This window comes from Ornithorhynchus anatinus, chromosome 1, assembly GCF_004115215.2.
Source record: "Ornithorhynchus anatinus isolate Pmale09 chromosome 1, mOrnAna1.pri.v4, whole genome shotgun sequence".
In the NCBI taxonomy this organism is placed as follows: domain Eukaryota; kingdom Metazoa; phylum Chordata; class Mammalia; order Monotremata; family Ornithorhynchidae; genus Ornithorhynchus; species Ornithorhynchus anatinus.
Genome location: NC_041728.1, coordinates 16,806,761 through 16,827,888, shown reverse-complemented (window position 1 = coordinate 16,827,888; position 21,128 = coordinate 16,806,761). Strand labels below are relative to the sequence as shown.

Below are 21,128 nucleotides of genomic sequence, written 5' to 3'. Positions count from 1 at the left end.
TGTATTCACAGGTGAATTTTACCGTCCTCTATGAAGGAAAAGTGCGATGAAGCAAAATCGATTTAATGGAAAAAAAATTTAATAAAATCATCCCATGTAAACTTTCAGCAGAGCCAAAGAGCCATTCACATCCGCCTAGCGGACTGGATCGCTAAGAGATGTCTGTAACAAGGTCGGGGCCGTGCCAGGAGATTTTATCCACCAGCGATTACAGAGAATCCACCAGATCGTCATCTGTCCATTCTTCCTAGGAGGATTAAAAAAAAGAGGTATAAGTACGGCTAGACTATATGGCATGAGTGGGTCACATCACTATTAATGGCCCTCTTTCTCATCCTTCTTAACGACTAGGGATGTGCCAGGGTTTTCTCAGGGACTTAGCACCGTACTTCCCCTTACCGCCATTACGCTATTTTCCGGAAGCGCTACGGAAAAATCAAACGGTGATCTTTCGCCACCCTTTCTCTGTCCCTCACTTAGTCCTGGGGATTAGGTGAGGTGGGTCGGCAGCCTTAAACATAACCGTTTACCAAGGAGTCACGCCAAGAACCGAATAACGGCAGCTGATTTCTTTTACGAGAAGGATCACCAATTAGAGCACGCAGCACACACCACCTCTCTGTGCCCTCCCTGCACCAACACATACATTTAATGTGTTCTGCATTGACGTTACCCCTTGCCTATCATGACCTCAAAGCAGGTTGCCAAGTTTCTGCTGCCAGTTCAGAGATACCAAATATAAGACAACGGTGGGCCAGCTAGTCTCAGGTGAATGTCCAAAACAATGGTCATAAAGTTAAATATAGGTATTTAAAACTGGAGAGCACTTTTTAAGTTCATTCATTCATTCAATAGTATTTATTGAGCGCTTCCTATGTGCAGAGCACTGTATTAAGAGCTTGGAAGCTAAGGGAAGTTCTTTGACGAGCACTTCATTTACTGCTCTCCTGCTTAATTCCATTTTCGTGGAGCCAATTAAGCATGCTACAGGTAGTTATTAAGGAAATTCAGAAGAATGGACGGCACCGCCTCCCCGGCTACAGGTACAGGGGCTTATCTGACGGGGGCGGCGGGGCACGACCGGGATTGAGGGATGTATTACCTCTATCAAACCGTGTGGGACAGTCATCAGGGTGAACAGTTTGAATTACATTTGATGACTGACAGAACCATTAAACGTCAGCCCGAAGTGGTTACATCCCAGCCTAGAATGCCGGGGTTGGAGGGAAAAGGATCACGGGAGCTGCCGCCCTTAGACGTTCGGGGCTCTCTGGCCCAACAGAAGGAAGAGGGGAGTTGGGAAAGGGTAGGTAAAGTGCTGAGCCTGCAGCTTATTCACGACAACCAAACTGCCGCTCTCCTACTCCAAGGGAAATGGGCCTACTTGGCAAAGGGGAATGGAAAAAGTAGCATCGATCTCTTCTCGGCCCCAGCTGTGCAGACCTCACCGAGATACTGCCTTTCAACCTCCCCTCCAAGAGCTTCCTCTCCTCCTGCCGCAAGGCCCAACAAAAATGTTGGGAACCCAAGTGAGGAAAAAAACAAGCACAGGTAATGTCTGACGTCAGCCACTTTACGACCGAGTTCACAGAGAAGCAAGTAAAAGCGTGGCTGTATTTGTTTGTAAAATAGTCTCACCTCCTCCAGTTTTGGTTTCTTTGAGACATACTCATCATCTTCATAGCCTTTTCTTTTCTTCCTAATGCCAAGAAAGAATGCACAAATTTATCAGTTTTACATCCTCTGCATTTGTAAAGACAAGGAAATGGACCACCCACCAGAGAACCTTTTTTGAGATCAGAAAATTTGCCTCAGTTTCCTTATCCAGAAAATGGGGATTCATACTTGTTCTCCCTCTTAAAGTTCCACATGGAACTGTGAGCCCCATGTGGGACGGGGATTGTTTCCAACCTGATGATCTTATACCTACCTAGTGCTCAGTAGCGTACTTTGCACATAGCACTTAATTACTATTATACATGCTGTAAAAATTTTCTCAGTGCCTTTCTCCCTTGATTTATTTACAGCATCAAGTACAATTTTTACCGTGAATTTCTTTTCTGCTAATACCCTTTCTTTGCACTCCTTCCTCTATCACTAAAATCTACAAATTCCAAATAAGTTGAAAGTTTTAAAAATTCAATTAATATCTTCAAATACAATAGGAAATGTATCTCCGCTTGACCCTCTGTTACATCCCCAAAGCTCTGGGGACAGACTCTACTCAGATTCTACAATACTTGCAAGTTCGCTGTAGGCAGGATATGTATCTATCAACTCTGTTACTCTGTACAAACACCTAATGGCACTCCGCACCCAGTTAAGCGCTCAATAAATACGACTGCTTGATTAAACTTGCGGTATTTTTTAAGCACTTACTACGTACCACTGTACTTTGCTAAGCTCCGGGTTAGGTATAGAACAATCACAAGAAATTCAAAATCTAGCAACAGAGAGAGCGGGTAACATCCATTTTACAGAATGGAAACTGAGGCACCGAGAGGTTATTTGCCCAGGGTTACCCGGCAGGGACAAGAATCTAGATTCCAAGCTACCTCCCCTATCAAAGCAACTTTTAAAAGTCAAAGCAGCTGAACAGAGATAAGATTATTAGATCTGAAATAAGACATCCAACACTGCCCTACTTTAGACCCGATAGCAGCCACGGCTCATACGTTAACCACAAACTGCAATTAATCTCACGCTGACAATCCCCTTCCTTAGTTAAGACTTTGACAATGTCAAGCCATGTTTTAGTCCCCACTGAAAATTCACAACAGACTCTTCTCAACTGTAATAATTTCCAGAAATGTGACTTGGATAATAGGGCTATAGAACATTCATAACATCTCCAACCCCTTTCATGTTTTCCTTCATCCCACCACGTGGGCTACTCTTTCACACTCAGAGAGGGTTCATATTCCCCTCGGCTGCTGGAACATTGCCAGAGACGGAGCAGCTGCCCCACTAAGGCCTGGAACACACCTTCACAACAGGATGCGAGGAAGTCAAAGAAAACAGTGGCTAGTCCCCATTATCACCAGGGATGCCCATTCAAGAAGAATCCCACCAGAATTTCCACCTGAAAAACGTCCTCCTAAGAACGGAAGCAATTAGCAGCCTGCCACAAAGAACCTTCATCCCAGTATGGAAATCCGCCGCACTACTTCACTAAGACAAGATCAAAGAACCCTTACAAGTATCCCAGTATAGGAAGTTTCAACTTACATTATCTGGATGTTTCGAAATGGCAATTCTTTCCAAACTAGGTTGGAAGATAAATAGAAGAATAGAATCATATCTACTTACACATTCACATTAGTAGCAAGTTCCGAGCTATGACACCTCTCTAACTTCTGTTTTAGAACAGCAACTTCTTCTGGTTTGGGAGACTCGTATTTCTTCACTAGGTTTTTCATGCCTGTAAATGTGAGTGAAAGCATTCAAGTCAGACAGAGGCAAGCCCTTTTTCACAAGAAACAAGTCAGTCCCTGACTTAATTGGTCAGTCACTGAAATCTTACTAAAAGAAACTTAGTAATTTATCAACGGTATTAGATTAAAATTCAAATATTATTGAATGCAAGTATTCCTATTTAACATGACTGAATAGAGTAAATGACAGCAGCACCCACGGTTTTGTTTTTGTTACCCAAATGACCTTTCTTATATTTACTGAATATATTATTTTAGCAGATGCTAATAAGTGTGTACTGGAGATCTATTCTTCTAGACTGTGACCCCATTGTGGGCAGGGATTGTCTCTATCTGTTGCCGAATTGTACTTTCCAAGTTCCTAATACAGTGCTCTGCACAGCGCTCAATAAATGAGACTGAAGAAAATTTGCATAAGGCAGCAACCAACCAAAACCTGTGGACACTTGCTACAACTATCTAAAATAAGGGATTTTTAAGTATGTGAATACAGCCAAAAGTACAAGTGTAATCTACATTAAGGCAACGGCAGCCAAATCGACAAATCAAGTACATCAAACGTTCTCTTTCCAGATATGAAATCATACTCAGTTCTGCACAGTATCCGTTTTTCTACAACAAAATCATGACCCCATTACCAAACAAATAAAAAGGTAGTCTTCAATCGTCAGCCTATGTTTGAAAAGCTTTGTCTGAGGGTATTATATACCAATCTTTAAGTTCTTTAAATAGCAGGGAATTTATGTTCCTATAGGACAAGCATATACACTATTCAAGAATTTAAAAATCAAGGTTATCAAAGAATTATATTTTGCTATTGTCCCATTTCTTTAATAAAAATAATAACAATAATAATAATGTTGGTATTTGTTAAGTGCTTACTATATGCAGAGCACTGTTCTAAGCCTGGGGTAGATACAGGGTAATCAGGTTGTCCCCGTGAGGCTCACAGTTAATCCCCATTTTACAGATGAGGTAACTGAAGCCCAGAGAAGTGATGTGACTTGCCCACAGTCACACAGCTGACAAGTGGCAGAGCCAGAATTCGAACCCATGACCTCTGACTCCCAAGCCCAGGCTCTTTCCACTGAGCCACGCTGCTTCTCAAAAATGAAGGCTAGCTAGTTGTACCATTTCTGTAAGCTTTGTGGGATGCTAGGGAAATGATGTTCTGGGTTAGCTTGCTTTTATCCTAGAAAAAAAAAATCTGATTACTTATTTTTTGATACGAAAAAGGTTGCCTTTGATGAAGAAAAAGGTTGCCTTTGATGAGAACAAGTCCTTGGCACATAGTAAGCGCTTAACAAATGTCATTACTATTATTAATATTATTGTTATCCAGGTTGGGGGAGGTCTCTTTTGTCTTTCAAGAAAAGAAAATCTAGAACGAGATCCCTCTAGTGGCACAAGTTAAGTTGTACATCTGAATTAGAAGGGAAATACAAAAGCCTTGCCATCAATTAATAGTAGACCAAATTAATACTTAAAACTTGTCTCTGAGACAAAATTGATGTTCCAATTTAAAGAGAACAGGGCATTTCTAGCAGAGGCCCTCTCGGCAACACTGATGGCTACTTTATGGCAGGGTTCCATCTGTGTTCAACATGATTTCTCACATCAGTGGCTCTTGAGATATCCCTCACCATGCCCCAACAATCTGTCAGAGTTTCAGTGCACATTACTGGACACGCTGACATGAAATTTCTGTTAAATCCAGGGCACCGTAGCCATAAACGGGGACCCCTCTCTACTTGAGAAGAAAACGGAAGCATCAATCTAGACTCCTGCCTAAAACTGAAACACGTATGCAAGAAAAAGATTATGTTCATAATTTTAGGCAACTCTAGAGATTAACAATGTAATATACTGCATTACCAGTGACATCAGCACGTACGATTTACTTACATTTCACTACATCCAGTAACTGTGACATACATGTTCTATTTTCCTTGAGCATGAGGCTTTCTGACAAATAACTGAAAAACAAAAACAAATGTGTGAAATTCCAAGAGTGCTCTATGGATTTTATCCCCCCCACAACGTGAAACAGAAATAGAATGATGGACGACTAATTCATCTAGGTAATCCATCAGAGATGGCAAGGGCAAATTATTTTCATTTTAATCTGACTTTAAATGTGTTAAATGACAAAATCGGTAATCTAGCAATTAATCTACAGTTCCCATATTCTCAAATAGGGACTGTTTTTCATGGTTCTTCCGTTTTCCAATCAAAGCAGCAGCACTTCACCACCCCCCAAATTCAGTCTGCTGCTGAACCCCATCTGTTTTCCCCTCACAATATTTCCAGGACTAGAGCACGATACATCAGGTGGTACATGTGATGCCTGACCACAAGGAGTTTACACTATAAAGGGGGAGACAAACATTAACATAGATTTCAGATCTGTACATAAGGGCAGTGGGTACGGTGAGCCCACAATAACCTGCCTTACTAGTGATGGTTTCTGATCCCATCAACAACAAGGAAGAGACTCATGAAGACACTGATGGGTTCTACCTGGGACAGGTGATTGCTCGCCTTTGGAGGGTGGAGCATGGAGGGAGGTGTGGCCTTCTCTCCCTGTTCTATCCAGGCCTGGACCAATCAATGACTGTCAAGTAGAGCCCCAGGTGTGAAGCCTAAGGCAGATAAAAGGCACTCAAATAGGTAGGAGGCACACAGCATTGAAGATGGCAGTGGAGAAGCAAGCACACTGTGAGCAGCACTCGGTTGTAGAAAGAAGCATTGGCCAGCAAATCGGTACTGGACCCTTAGTGGTAGAGTGAGTGTGGGTATGTGTCACTCCCTTGCATGTTGAAAAAACTAAGTAAAAAAATTTCCACAGCAACCTTGGTGGTCAGTGGTGTCACTGGTATGTAAGAAAGGGGTGCTGGTGACAGTGGAGTGAATAAAAAGTGGAAATCCATGTCCAAGGGTGATGCGAGAGGGAGTAGGGGAAATGAGGGCTGTCTGGGAAGGCCTTTAGGAGAAGATGCAATTTTAATACGGCTTGGAAGGTGTGGAGAGTGATGGTCTGATCTATATGGAGGGGGAGGGATTTCAGGTCAGAGGCAGGATGTGGGCAAGAGGTCAGCGGCAAATAGAGAAGAGCTCGAGGTACAGTTAGTAGGTTGGTGTTACTGGAGCAAAGTGAACGTGTTGAGTTGTAGTAGGAAGTCACTGAGGTAGGTAAGAGGAGACAAGGTGACTGAGTGCCTTAAAGTCCATGGTAAGGAGTTTCTGTGTGATGTGGAGATGGAAGGGCAATCACGGAGATTTTTTGAAGAGTGAGGAAACAGACTGAATTTTTTTTTTTAGAAAAATGATCTGGGCAATAGTTAAGTATGGACTTGAGGTGTGGTGAGACAGGAAGCAGAAAGGAGACTGTAGTAGTCAAAGCAAGATAAGTGGGTAGGGAATGTGTCGATTTGTTGTATTGTACCCTTCCACGTGCTTAGTACAGTGCTCGGCACACAGCAAGTGCTCAATAAATGATTGAATGAACAAGTGCTTGGATTAATATCCAAATGGCCACCACACTGCTTTAGGTGTGTGTAAAATCCTTGCTTGAAAACTTCATCCACTCAGACTCTCCCCCTTCTCCTTTTCTTACTTCACTCCGCTGCCTGGCTCATTTTTTCTAAAACACAGCTCTGCAAGTATCTCCATTTGCAATCCTCAGAAACCTCCGAAGGTTACTCACTCCTTTCGACACGAAGCAGAACTCCTTAAGCTCTTCCCTCTCACTTTTTCACGCTCTGTTTCCACACCATCACGGATCATACCTTGTTCCCCCCAAGGTCATCTATTTATTGATTTATTCTCATCAATCCTACCTCCTCTTGCTCATGGCCACCCTCCTACTTGTAACTCGCTCCCCCCTCCAAATCCACAAGACCACAACCTTCCCCATCTCCGAAGCTCTTATCCAGGAGGCCTGTCCCTAATAATATTTCATCCTCCCAGGTTATACCCCCCCAAACTATTTCCTTAGCACTTCTCCAAACTAGGAATTTCTGTACTCACCCATAAAACTTCTATATTTTCCCTTGCCTATCACTGACGCATATTTCAAGTAGTCCTTATCACCTTTGCCTTCTTCCTCCTATCTGTAAAGTATTTAAAGTGTCTGCCTCCCACCTAGACTGTAAGCTCCTTGATAGTAGGGATCATGTCTTAACTCCACTGTTCACGGCCAAGTGCTTACTACTGTGCTCCTTACACAGTAGGTGCTTAAGAACCTCTACTGATTGATTTTACTAAAAAGTGGAAAAGGTACAGGTGCAAAACAATGAGTCTCAAGGAACACTCTTGGAGGGACCCTGGCAAGTGCACTTTCTCTTTAAAAAAAAAAAATGCCTTTAGGGTGCATATTGTGCACAAACAGAAGCAACTACAGTTTGATCTGAAGAGTTAATGCTCCTCTTAAAATAGCCAACTACTAATGGTATCTTTAGTCACTGAGAAACTCAGAATTATCATCTGGAATGTATCTATATCCAAATCCCACTAATACATCTCCATCATCGGGTCATTTTTATTCTAATTACCTTCAGGTGTTCCCCTCTCTTAAACCAATCAAGCATCTGCAATAGTCAGAGTAGGTCAAGTGACCATCACTAAATTTGACTTTTGAAGTATTTATAGGGTCAGAAAATTTCAGCAGACATTTAACATCTCTGGTATTTTCTATCCCTCTAATAAATCTGAAGTTTGGTAATCTTCAGGGCAGAACACGAATATCTGTTTAATGTTTATCCAATTAATGCTATTGATTGGGTGCTTACAATGTACCCAACATTGCATTGAGCACTTTGGAGAGTACAACAGAGGAGGTAGACAATTCCTGCCCACAGGGAGCTTATAAACCCACATGGGGAGAAAGACATTAAATTGCACATAAGTATATGTTCACAAATGTCATGGGAGCAGGAATGGGGTGAAAATCAAAATGCTAAAGCATTACCCAACTAAGTGCACAGGAGATGCCGAAAGGACAGCAAATTAGGGAAGTGAGGAGTTTCTGTTTGATGTGAAAAGGATGGGTGGAGAGGGATGGGTAACGGTTACAAGATCTGAAGCACGGGGAGATGTGGGCTCAATGACTTTTCTTTAGAAAAATGATCCGGGAAGCCGACTGAAGGATGGATTGGATAGAACAGAGACAGGAGACCAAAAGGTCAGCAAAAAGGCTGAGATGCGGTAGCTAAGGCAAGATATGCTCACAACTTGGATCACCTTAATAGCTGTTTGGATGGAGAGGAAGAGGCAGATTCTAGAAATGCTGTGACAGTAAAATCAACAGTACTTGGTAATACTATTCATCAATTGAAGTGCTTTCTTTTTTTAACGGACAAATATCTTTTTATCTTTGAATCCCACTTAAAACCAACTTCTGCTGGCTCTAGCTCAGGGAGAAAGAGGCCAAAACCTAGATCACATATCTTGGAGGACAGCAATAAAAATGGGGAAAAAAAAGTTCTAGGTAGAGGGGATCAAGGAAAATAGCAAGGAAATATCTTTTTAAGCTTCCTTTCAAATATTTCATAGTAAATGTAGAATATTCTAGTCTTCCTATCTGTGTAGGCATCCAGTATCATGGACTACTGGAAATTTTCTCTCCAAAGACTCTGGTAGCCATAGTGTTAATATCTAACCTTGGCCTGGTGAGATGCATTTGGGAGATGCAGAGCCTGGAGAAATGAAATTCAGAAAAGCAATACCTCCCTAATCCCACCTTTTTAAGGCTAGTCAACAAGCTAAGTTTTCCCACCTCTTTCTTCCCCCCAGATTCCTTCTAAGAATAATATTAAAAAAGAAAGGAAAAGTGGACCGTGAGCCAGAAATCTGAAAATAAAAAACTCAGAATTCAAATTGGTTTTACTAATTTTTAGCAGGTGTTAAAGCTGTTAAAATACTCCATTATGCCTTCCCTAAGCCTTTGAAAATAAAGAGGTGTTTTCTATTTAAAGTGGGAAGAGATCTTAGGACTTATTCTATCCTCTTGCTTCAGACTGGTTTACATCCAACTGGACATATGTTACTTATCCTATTAATCTAGGAGATTCCATTCTCTCCAGCAGTATTCCATTTCAGAGTTCACAGCTCTGGAATGAAATCTCTCAAACTCCAGGTGGTTTGAAACTTCAGGAGCTGCATTTGAAACAGCACTTAACACAAAAACATGAACTCAATCAAGTGGTAAATTAAATGATTGAAGGCTGACCTTTCCATTGTAATTCCAGCCCTGGAGGCACTAGATAATACGGCTGTGAGAGCAATCTGTGAAGGTGTAAATAGAAGGTAAGCATCTGTCAAGGCAACTCTATTAAGAAAATCATCAGCTGCTTTCCTCAAGATCTCAGGGTTTTCCAAAAGTGGATAGCGGGTCTGGGGGGGGGGAAAAAAAAAGAAAGTTATCTTTGCTGCTATTTAATTTAATACCACTTTTGAAATAGTAATCTCAAAGTGTACCAAATAATCACTTAAATCCTTAAAGTAATTAACTGCTTGGTCAGTTTTAACAGACTAATTTCCCATTAATTACCCTTAAGTTAAATCAGAACATGGCTAAGTATACACCATTAAATTTGCTAGTGTAAACTCCTTGAGGACAGACATGTATGTCTACTGTACTTTCCCAAGAACGTTCTGCACAAAGTAAGCAGATCTAACATCATCAACCTGCTGGAGGGTCTCAATTTCCCAGGGCTCCATCCCTAGCTATCCTAAAGCCTGGTTACAACACCTTTCCCTTCCTCAATTCTTTCTCCACTAGCAGGATAATATAATGTAAGATCTATCCCCCTGGGTGGCTTATGCAAGGCTGCCTACTCCCTGCTTTAGTAGCATTTACTCTTAGATGACTGGAAATTTTGACTTAATGCCAGCTTTCATTCATTCAATCATATTTATTGAGCGCTTACTGTGTGCAGAGCACCTCTCCCTCAACGTGCCAGAGACAAAAAAGGCTATTGTGGAATTTGATAAATCAAAAATGAACTTATACATTTTTTAGGGCCATAAGTAAAGAGGAATACACTGCTTATAAACTGTAACCATGCCATTACCTTTAAATCTATCAGGAAGCCTTCGAATGGTCTAAAAGGGTTGTGTACAATAAGATGGAAATTCAATTGTTGAATAAGTAGAAGTTCATATTCCAAAATTTGTTCAAGGGCCTTCTCTTGTCCAAAAGGACTATCCCGAACATTTCCAACAAACTGAATGCTGGATACATTGAACTCATCTACTTTACATGCCAAAAATGCACATGTTAACCTAGAAAACAAAGGAAATAACGATAAACATTTAACTCAGGGGCATCCATATATCTGTACCAAAGTAAGAACTTTAAAGCCCATTTCACTTTTCTATATTACTTACATTATTATCCGAGGGTGATATTCCATCACAGAGTTATTGAGGTAGAAACGCTTGAAGTACATGCAGGCAGTACCCTAAATTAGAAGAAAAAAATTAAAATACATTCTCACACACACCAAGGCTTGTACAAATGGCCCCATTTAAAGCAACATGGCTTTGCTTCACCCAAAAGCCAGCCTGTAGAGGAAAGGCCGAGCACTAATCTCTCTCTTTGACACTGGGCAAACAGTAAGACATGTCTTAATTTCTGGTGGGCGCTTTAGGCCCATGGTTGGCCCCATTCTCCCACTAGTTAGAGCAGAGAAAATGGGCCCACGCCTGCCCCCTTCAAGAGCGGAGTGCCAGCCAACGAATGGGGCCACCATCCTCTTCTCCCAGACACTTACTACAGTGCTCTGCGCACGGAAAGCACTCAATCATTACAACTGACTGACACATAGAGAAACGAGCAGGGGTCTCCTTGCAAAACACTGAAAAATGGGGATGAGTGACACTTTTCACTCAGCCCACTCTTGCCTCGGATAGTGGAATAGGAGAAAAATCCTCCAGACAGTAATATTTACTATTGTTATTTCTGAACTGGGTAAATTAGCTTCGTGTTTTTTCCCTGTGTCCTTGATCTCCTTGATTTAGACTCTGAGCCCCTTGTGGGCCGGGGAGTTTGCACTGAAATCTGTTGTCTTCTTGGCATTTGGTAGAGTGTCATACGTATCGTAAACATTTGAAAAATATTATTCTATAACAGAATGTTTGGGAGAGAATCTTGACTTTAAATTGTCATGTCATTAGAGAAGCAGCGTGGCTCAATGGAAAGAGCCCGGGTTTTGGAGTCAGAGGTCATGGGTTCTAATCCCAGCTCTGCCATTTGTCAATTGTGTGACTCTGGGCAAATCACTTAACTTCTCTGTGCTTGTTACCTCATCTGTAAAATGGGAATTAAAAGTGTGAGCGACATGTGGGACAACCTGATTACCTTGTACCGCCCCAGCGCTTAAAACAGTACTTGGCACACAGTAAGCGTATTAACAAATGCTGTCATTATTATTACATCAAATGGCTTGGTGGCAGAGAGAATTCAAGCAATATTCAAGATAAAACGACCAGATAAGGTGCATCCCAATCACCAATCAGGCTTAACGGCCAATGAACAGATACACCGACCTTTCCTCTATTACATGGGTTTGTGGTTTTTCACAACCCCGTGGATGGGAGAGTTCACTTCGGACAGCTCACCATGTCCAGAGCTGTGCACAAGAGCACAATCATCAATCGATACCACTTATTGAGCACTTGTCCTAAGCCCTGAGGAAAGTACGATAAAGTAAGCAGTCCTGATCCCTGCGGTGAAGAAGTTCACAGTCTTATAGGACTATTTCGGTTGATACTGAATCCTGTATCCAGAGAGAAGTGAGTTGTTGGAAAAAATTCCCTATTTCTGCTGTCATGGGTTCCCAGTGAAATTTGGGGCAGAAATGGATGTATATATGATGGAGAGTCTGCCATACCTGACTCTTCTTGGAGTTTAATGTGGCTCTGATGCAGAGCCTGGGACCGGTGGGGGACGGTGTCACCCTAAGCACCCTACTTAAGACAAAACACACAGCGCCAGACCTGCCCCTGACCTAAAAGCCACAGCGAGAGGCGGAGAAATCACTGAGCTCTGTCCTGCCCATCGCTGCCCAAGAAGGGGGAGTGAAAGGAGGCCAGGGAGATCAGCAACCAGCAGTCCCTTACAATCACGGGCAGCCCCTTCAGGGCTCTTTGCTGGATGGATAATAATATTAATTATGGTATTAAAGCACTATGTGAGCACTGTTCTAAGCACTGGGGAAGATACGGGGTAATCAGATCGTCCCACGTGGGGCTCACTTTTTTTTTTTAATCCCCATTTTTACAGATGAGGTAACTGAGGCACAGAGAAGTTAAATAACTTGCCCAAGGTCACATCGCTGACAAGTGCGGGAGATGGGATTAGAATCCACAGCCTCTGACTCCCAAGCCCATGCTCTTGCCACTAAGCCACGCTGCTTTCTAGCCACACTGCTTCTCTGGGTGCATGGGTGGATGGATAGGCACCACCAACCCTCTCCCCCGACCAGAGAGTCAGGGATCTGGACCCTTTTCTCCGGGAAGCCAAGACAGTGCTCCTCTGTCTGGAAGCCACTCTGCTCTCCTATTTCTTTCTCTGTCCTCTGTTCTCCCCTCTCCCTCCTTTCCCATCTCTTTTTCTTGTCTTCTATCACCTCCTTCCACCCCACACTTCCCTCTTGTCCTCTCCATTTTCCCCTCTACCTTTTCAGTCCCCACTGGCAGCCACGGCTTTTGCTCTGAAACAACCACAAAGTGTAATGATGTCATCGCACTGTGCCATCCTTCGTATGACAGAATGATGTCACATGACATATGAAGGGAGACATAATTTGCATGGCTCTTTGTGCCCCGAACACTTGAAGGTTTCATTTTGTTTGGAGCTTCTGCAAAAAGAAATTGGCAGGCCCTGTACTGTATTGTCTATTCGCAGGAAAAGCCTAATTGCACTTGGCATCAAAGCCCCAATCAATTTATTATGTTTAACTGCGAAAGGGAAAACTAATCAAAGTATTCCCTGATAATCCATTGGGTAAAACCAAGCACACAAAACTGAAGAACTAAAATCATTTTTAGAGGGGGATGGTGGAGGTGGATTGCAGGGGGAGGTGGGGAGAGAGAAAACTACATTCACTCTAAACCAATTAAAAAAAAAATCTCAAACTCTTTGTACACCACTTTCGGAGAGACAAGCAGCAAAAAATAATCAATTTCAAAAGTTGGCCTAAGGCCTGATAACATAGCATATATTCTTTGAAATGCAGACAACCACCATAAAGAGTCTCACTGCCAACATTTAATAGACTTGGGCATCAAAACTAATTTTCTTCTCCCACCCCATAGACACTACAACTCCTGCCTTACCGTTTGACAGTGCTCATTTAAAATACCTAAAGCAAATAAATCAAACTGTGAAAACAGAGAATTCTTTGAGTTAGTGGAGCATAGCTGCACAGGTCCCGGAAAGAAATATCGATCACAAATGCTCTTCCTTTCTTAACTATATACTTCTCTTTTTTAAGATTTTCATTGTGGTCACCGTAAGGGGCTATAGAGAAGCCTAGAAGAAAATCAAATTCATCAGATTTTGCAACGAAAGGAGAGCACCTAGCAACAGTTTAAAAACTAAGGAACACTCCAGGGATGTTCTGATGACAGGAAATCCACTTGCTACCCCCTTAAACTCTGCTTCTTGGAGCAAAGTCTGAGGCCTTTCTTTGGCTTTATTTCATTTCCTCTCCACAACTCTCTTCTTGATCCACTACGGTCAAGACTTCAGACAGCTGCCCATATAGCTCTGCATCAAGCACTGACTTTGAGGCACTCATTCAGCTGTTCTCCATCCTATCTATCCTCACTGCTCTTCCGCTACTTCTCGGCCCACATGCACAATGCGCTCCCCTAACCCCAACCTAGTCATTATACCTCCATCTAGCCTCTCTCACTGTTCTCATCCTACCCCTTTCTATCTGACGCTTCCCATCTTCAAATCCCTTTGTTCTCTAGGGAACTGAACTTCCTCCTACTTATCTGTAAAAGTACAAGTGGAAATTAATTCATCATCACCAAAAATATGTGCATGGTATGGTGCTAGGCAACTGTACAAATTGAGTTAAACAAACATATCATCCTTGGAGAAATTTAAGAATAATAATAATGTTGGCATTTGTTAAGTGCTTACTATGTGCCAAGCACTGTTCTAAGCGCTGGGGTAGATACAAGGTAATCAGGTTGTCCCATGTGGGGCTCACAGTCTTAATCCCCATTTTACAGATGAGGTCACTGAGGCACAGAGAAGTTAAGTGATTTGCCCAAGGTCACACAGCTGACAAGCAGAGGGGGGGATTAGAACTCACGACCTCTGACTCCCAAGCCCATGCTTTTCCCAATTTAGCAGCTAAGACAACACTGACACAGACAAGCATTTAAAAAACATAGCCAACTATCACTGGACAAATAAATCAGATTAAAACCGTGCATGATTTAAGGTTGGAACTGAAAAGGTAATAGAGGGAATTGCCTGGTTATCATTTAAGGGGGTAAGTGTCTCAACCTCCAGTTACAGCAGGCTTCTTGGAAGTGATGGAATACTTTCAGGAGTTATTTGCATGATGGAAAGGTGAGGACAAGCGCTTAATACAGTGCTCTGCACACAATAAGTGCTCAATAAATACGTCTGAATGAATGACATGGGTGAAAAGTATTCTGTTTCCAAACATTGTTCACAACTTACCACAACAGACTTTGGCATGGCCGGCTTAAATACTGAACAGAAATCCAACAGTCTCTTTTCATAGTATTTGCAGATTGTAAGTTCTTCTTGGGGATCAAGGAAGATTGGATCATTAGGCAGAACCTTCAAAAAAAAAAAAACAAAGTAATCAAAATTTTCCATTAGGTGCAAAAATAAAGATTTAGGTAAGATTTCTGTTAGAATTTTTCAAAATGATATTTAAATTTATGGGGGAATTAAGTATGACTTTGGATTTTTGCTTTTTGAAGGGTAATAACAACTGCATACAATATCTAGAAGCCAGTTGGCACAATACATTGTGACCTGTCAAAAATGCATTTTAATAAAAGGTGCTTGCCATCTTTATTCTCACACCTAACTCAAGCCATATTTACATGGGTTACTGGTCCTGTCTGCTAGCCAACTGGACAAAATTACTAAGTAAGTACATAAACAGTGGGAAGGGTCAAAAGCATATCTCACAAACTAGGATTAACCGATTTTCCATATTCTTTCACGGTAATAAAGTCACCCTAGACATTGGCCATTTTTGCTTCCTCTTGCTCCATCTGATCAAAATTGGAGGCAGGGAACAGTCTATGCAACTTTATTTTCTGGTGCTCACAACTCTGAGGTGTCCAGCCAGAGAAGGGAGAAATGCATAATATTATCATATGAGGCTTTTTTTTTTAATCAAAGTCTGACAGTCTCTAATATGAGAAAAATGATGTGGCTGAGAGCCTAGATGGGGTGCAGGCAGGGATCGCATCTACCAACTTTTATATTGTACTTTTCCAAGCACTCAGTACAGTCTCTGCGCACAGTAAGAGCTCAATAAATACTATTGATTGATTATGGTATGTTTCCAGTCAAAATATTATGCCCTGATTAAAGCAGGGAAGAAAGCAAGTGTTTTTGATCAGGTCCAGTGACGCAAGGATATTTGAGGAAGGAGCCTTCAGCCTTAAATGTGGGACGAAGAACTGAGAGGATCGGTGGGGTCTAAGGAAAGAGAGAGAGGTTTTGGGGTAACGAGAAGCAATGAGCTAAAGGGAGACTAGGAAACAGCTGATTTTCCAGGAAGAAGGTTCTATTACCTGCCTTGAATTTTTACAATAGCATTTTCTAGTGGAAAGAGCCCGGGCCTGAAATTCAGGGTTCCTGGGTTCTAATCCTGGCTCCCTCATTTATCAGTTGTGCAGACTTAGGTACCTCACTTAACATCCCTGTGCTTTGATCTCCTCATTTGTAAAATCAGTCGTATTTATTGAGCGCTTACTGTGTGCACAGCACTGTACTAAGCACTCGAGAGAGTACAGTATCACACGGTCAGTGGACATCTTCCCTGCCCAAAATTGAGCTAACAGTCTAGGGGAAGTTTATAATCTAAAGAGGGGCTGTAAACTGGATATTAAATACCTGTTCTCCCTTCGATTGTAGACTGAGCCCCCCAGATGGGACTGATCTGCTCACATCTAACCCAGCGCTTGTAGTAAGTAGTTCATTCATTCATTCAATCATATTTACTGAGCACTTACTGTGGGCCGAGCACTGTACGAAGCACTTGGAAAGTATAATACAGCAATAAAGAGAGGCAATCCCTGCTCACAAGGGACTCTTTAACGGACACCATAAAATAGGCCGGACCTCGGAAGAGTTAGACCTTTCAAACCTCAATTTCTAGGGAATTAGGGGAAGGCAGGAGCAAGTGTGGGCTGTCCAAAGGATGCTGTTTGCTACATTCATTCATTCAATAATATTTATTGAGCGTTTACTATGTGCACAGCACTGTACTTAGCGCTTGGAATATACAATTCGGCAACAGATAGACAGTCCCTGCCCAATGACGGGCTCACAGTCTAATCGGGGGAGACAGACGGACAAAAACAAGACAACATAATCACGATAAATAGAATCAAGGGGATGGACACCTCATTAACAAAATAAATAGGGTAAGTAAAATATATACAGATGAGCACAGTGAGGGTGGGGAGGGGAGGGGGAGGAGCAGAAGGAAAGGGGGCTTAGCTGAGGGGAGGTGTGGGGGGAAAGGGGAGGGAGCAGAGGGCGGGGGGGGGGGGAGGAGCAGAGGGAAAAGGGGAAGCTCAGTCTGGGAAGGCCTCTTGGAGGTGAGCTCTCAGTAGGGCTATGAAGAGGGGAAGAGAGTTAGTTTGGAGGAGGTGAGGAGGGAGGGCATTCCAGGACAGCAATAGGATGTGGGCCAGAGGATGACGGTGGGATAGGCGTGAAAGGGGGACGCTGAGGAGATAGGCGGAGGAGCGGAGCGTGTGGGGTGGGCAGTAGAAAGAGAGAAGGGAGGAGAAGTAGGAGGAGGCAAGGGGATGGAGAGCCTTGAAGCCCAGAGGGAAAAGTTTCTGTTTCGTGCGGAGGTTGATGTGCTACAGACCCCCCTGCCCCAAGACGAATCCCCCAGACATGTTGGAGCATCGGTCGGGGAGCAGGGTGCTGGACAGTCCTCAAACCTTAAACTGAGAAACATCACCGAGACGAGGAACCGTGCCTGGCTCCAATCTACAGGCACACAGACTGATCAGTCAATCGCATTATTGAGCATTTGCTGGGTGCAGAGCACTGGACTAAGCGCTTGGGGAAAATACAAGCCTGCTCTCCCTCGTATTTAGACTGAGTTCTACTCTGTATGATAATAACTAGGGTATTTAAGCATTTACTACGTGCCAGGCACTGCACTAAGCACTGGGGTGGACGCAAAAAAATCAGGTTGGACACGGCCCATGTCCCCAGTGGGCTCTGCCTCAGTCATTTTACAGATGAGGGAACTGAGGCACGGAAAATGGAAGTGACTTACCCATGGTCACACAGCAGATCAGGAGAAGTAGTGTGGCTTAGTGGACAGGGATTGTCTCTATGCGTTGCTGAATCTTACATTCCAAGTGCTTGGTACAGTGCCCTACACACGGTAAGCGCTCAATAAATACGACTGAATAAATGAATGAATGAAAGAGCCCGGGCTTGGGAGTCTGAGGTCGTGGGTTCTAATCTCAACTCCGCCACTTGTCAGCTATGTGCCTTTGGGCAAGTCACTTCACTTGGCCTCAGTTCCCTCCTCTGTAAAAGGGGGATGAAGACTTTGAGCCCCATGTGGGACAACCTGATGACTTTGTATCTACCCCAGCGCTTAGAACGGTGCTTGCCACATAGTAAGCCCTTAACAAATATCATCATCAGCGGCAGGAGCGGGATTAGAACCCATGACCTTTGGACTCCCTGGCCTGTGCTCTATCCACTAAGATCGTCCATCTACCCCAGCAATTGGTACGATGCTTAGCTCACAGTAAGAGCTTCATCAATACTGGCTGGGTAATAATCATAAATAATGTTGGTATTTGTTAAGGGCTTACTATATGCCAAGCACCGTTCTAAGTGCTAAGGAGGCTACAAGGTCATCAGGTTGTCCCACATGAGGCTCACAGTCTTCATCCCCATTTTAATAATATGTTGGTATTTGTTAAGCACTTACTATGTGCAGAGCACTGTTCTAAGCGCTGGGGGAGATACAGGGTCATCGGGTTGTCCCATGTGGGGCTCACAGTCCCATTTTACAACTGAGGTCACTGAGGCACAGAGAAGTGAAGTGACTGGCCCAAAGTCACACAGCTGATGAGTGGCAGAGTGGGGATTCGAACCCAGGACTGAATGACTGAAGAAGGAATGACTGAATGATGGAATGACTGAGTGACTGACTGAATGAGAATGAATGAATGAATGACAGAATGACTGAATGAATGACGAATGAATGGATGACTGAATGACGAAGAATGACTGAATGATGAAGAACGACTGAATGAATGAGAATGACTGAATGACTGACTGAATGAGAATGAATGAACGAGAATGACTGAATGAATGACGATGACGGACTGAACGACTGACTGAATGACGCAGAATGACGGACTGAACGAATGACTGAATGAGAATGAATGAACGAGAATGACTGCCTGAATGACGACGAATGACTGACTGACCGAATGAGAATGAATGAATGAATGAGACCGACCGAAGGAGAATGAGTGAGGGTTGGGGGGGCGGGGCGGGGCGGGGCCTCCATTACCTTCCCGTTGGCGACCACTTTGCACTTGAATTTTCGGTTGGCGTCGGCCCGGAGTCTTGCCGGCTGCTCCTCGCTAGAGAACGTCCAGTGGCGCTTCTGGCTGCTGTTGTGATACATCCTCCTCCTCCTCCTCCTCCCTCCTCCTCCCCCCTCCTCCTTCCTCCTTCCTCCTCTTCCTCCTCCTCCTCCCCCGCTCCCCGAGGCCGAACCGCCCCGCTCCCCTCAGGCAGCCCGCACCACCCCCCCCCCCCTTCCCGCCGCCGCGCACGCGCGCGCTCTCCGGCAGCCGGCGCGCCGACGTCCCTGCGTCTGACGTCACCAGGGGGACGAGGCGACGACGTGCCTGCGTCACGCGCTCCGGCGTCCGCCCCGGCCCCGCCCTCCGGAGCCCGCTCCATTGCGCCTGCGCACGACCCGCCAGGCCCCCCCCCCCCATCCCCGGGAGGGGAGCCCAGTAACTACTAGAGGCTAATAAGAAGAATCGATAATAATCATGTTGGTATTTGTTAAGCGCTTACTCTGTGCCGAGCACTGTTCTAAGCGCTGGGGGAGATCCAGGGTCATCAGGTGGTCCCACGGGAGGCTCCCGGTCTTCATGCCCATTTTCCAGATGAGGTGACTGAGGCCCAGAGAAGTGAAGCGACTGGCCCACGGTCACCCACCTGACAAGTGGCAGAGCCGGGATTCGAACCCATGACCTCCCCCAAGCCCGGGCTCTTTCCGAATGATGATGGTATTTGTTAAGCGCTTACCAGGTGCCAAGCACTCGTCTGAGCGCTGGGGCAGATACAAGATCATCAGGTTGCCCCACGTGGGGCTCACAGTCTTCATCCCTCTTTTAATAATAAAATAATAATCATAATAATCATCATGCTGGTATTTCTTAAGCACTTCTCATGAGCCAAGCACTCTTCTAAGCTCTGGGGCAGATACAAGATCATCAGGTTGCCCCACGTGGGGCTCAGTCTTCATCCCTCTTTTAATAATAATAATAATGATGGTATTTCTTAAGCACTTCTCATGAGCCAAGCACTCTTCTAAGCACTGGGGTGGATACAAGATCATCAGGTTGCCCCACGTGGGGCTCAGTCTTCATCCCTCTTTTAATAATAATAATAATAATGATGATGGTACTTCATCCCTCTTTCATCCCTCTTTTAATAATAATAATAATGATGGTATTTCTTATGCGCTTACCATGAGCCAAGCACTCTTCTAAACTCTGGGGCAGATACAAGATCATCAGGTTGCCCCACGTGGGGCTCACAGTCTTCATCCCTCTTTGAAGAGTAATAATAATGATGGTATTTCTTAAGCACTTACTATGTGCCGAGCACTGTTCTAAGCACTGGGGCTGATACAAGATCATGAGGTTGTCCAACGTGGGGCTCACAGTCTTCATCCCTCTTTTAATAATGATAATAACGATAATAATGATGATGATGATGGTATTTCTTAAGCACTTACCATGTGCCAAGCACTCTTCTAAGCACTGGGGCAGATACAAGATCATGAGGTTGCCTCACGTGGGGCTCACAGTCTTCATCCCTCTTTTAATAATAATAATAATAATGATGATGATGGTATTTCTTGAGCGCTTACCATGAGCCGAGCACTGTTCTAAGCACTGGGGCAGATACAAGATCATCAGGTTGCCCCACGTGGGGCTCACAGTCTTCATTCCTCTTTTAATAATAACAATAATGATGGTATTTCTTAAGTGCTTACCATGAGCCAAGCACTCTTCTAAACACTGGGGCAGATATAAGATCTTCAGGTTGCCCCACGTGGGGCTCACAGTCTTCATTCCTCTTTTAATAATAACAATAATGATGGTATTTCTTAAGTGCTTACCATGAGCCAAGCACTCTTCTAAACACTGGGGCAGATATAA

At 43.7% G+C, this 21,128-nt stretch overlaps 1 protein-coding gene across 1 annotated transcript; it reads right to left on the bottom strand.

Annotated features, from left to right (window-relative positions):
* Positions 1–57: 57 nt before the first annotated feature.
* Positions 58–19,399, bottom strand: CCNH (cyclin H). Its single transcript, XM_029073484.1, has 9 exons — positions 19,235–19,399; positions 15,145–15,267; positions 10,824–10,897; positions 10,508–10,718; positions 9,664–9,827; positions 5,340–5,410; positions 3,310–3,421; positions 1,639–1,699; positions 58–247 (listed from the first exon to the last, which is right to left on the bottom strand). The coding sequence occupies exons 1-9, from the start codon at positions 19,349–19,351 to the stop codon at positions 209–211; spliced, it is 972 nt and encodes a 323-aa protein (XP_028929317.1). The 5' UTR covers positions 19,352–19,399; the 3' UTR covers positions 58–208.
* Positions 19,400–21,128: the final 1,729 nt, after the last annotated feature.

Coding starts and splice junctions, on each gene's coding strand:
- CCNH (XM_029073484.1), bottom strand. CDS start 19,351: ATGTATCACAACAGCAGCCAGAAGCGCCACTGGACGTTCTCTAGCGAG. Junction 10,898..15,144: donor CCATGCCAAAGTCTGTTGTG/GTAAGTTGTGAA, acceptor CTTCTAATTTAG/GGTACTGCCTGCATGTACTT. Junction 10,719..10,823: donor TATCACCCTCGGATAATAAT/GTAAGTAATATA, acceptor TTTGTTTTCTAG/GTTAACATGTGCATTTTTGG.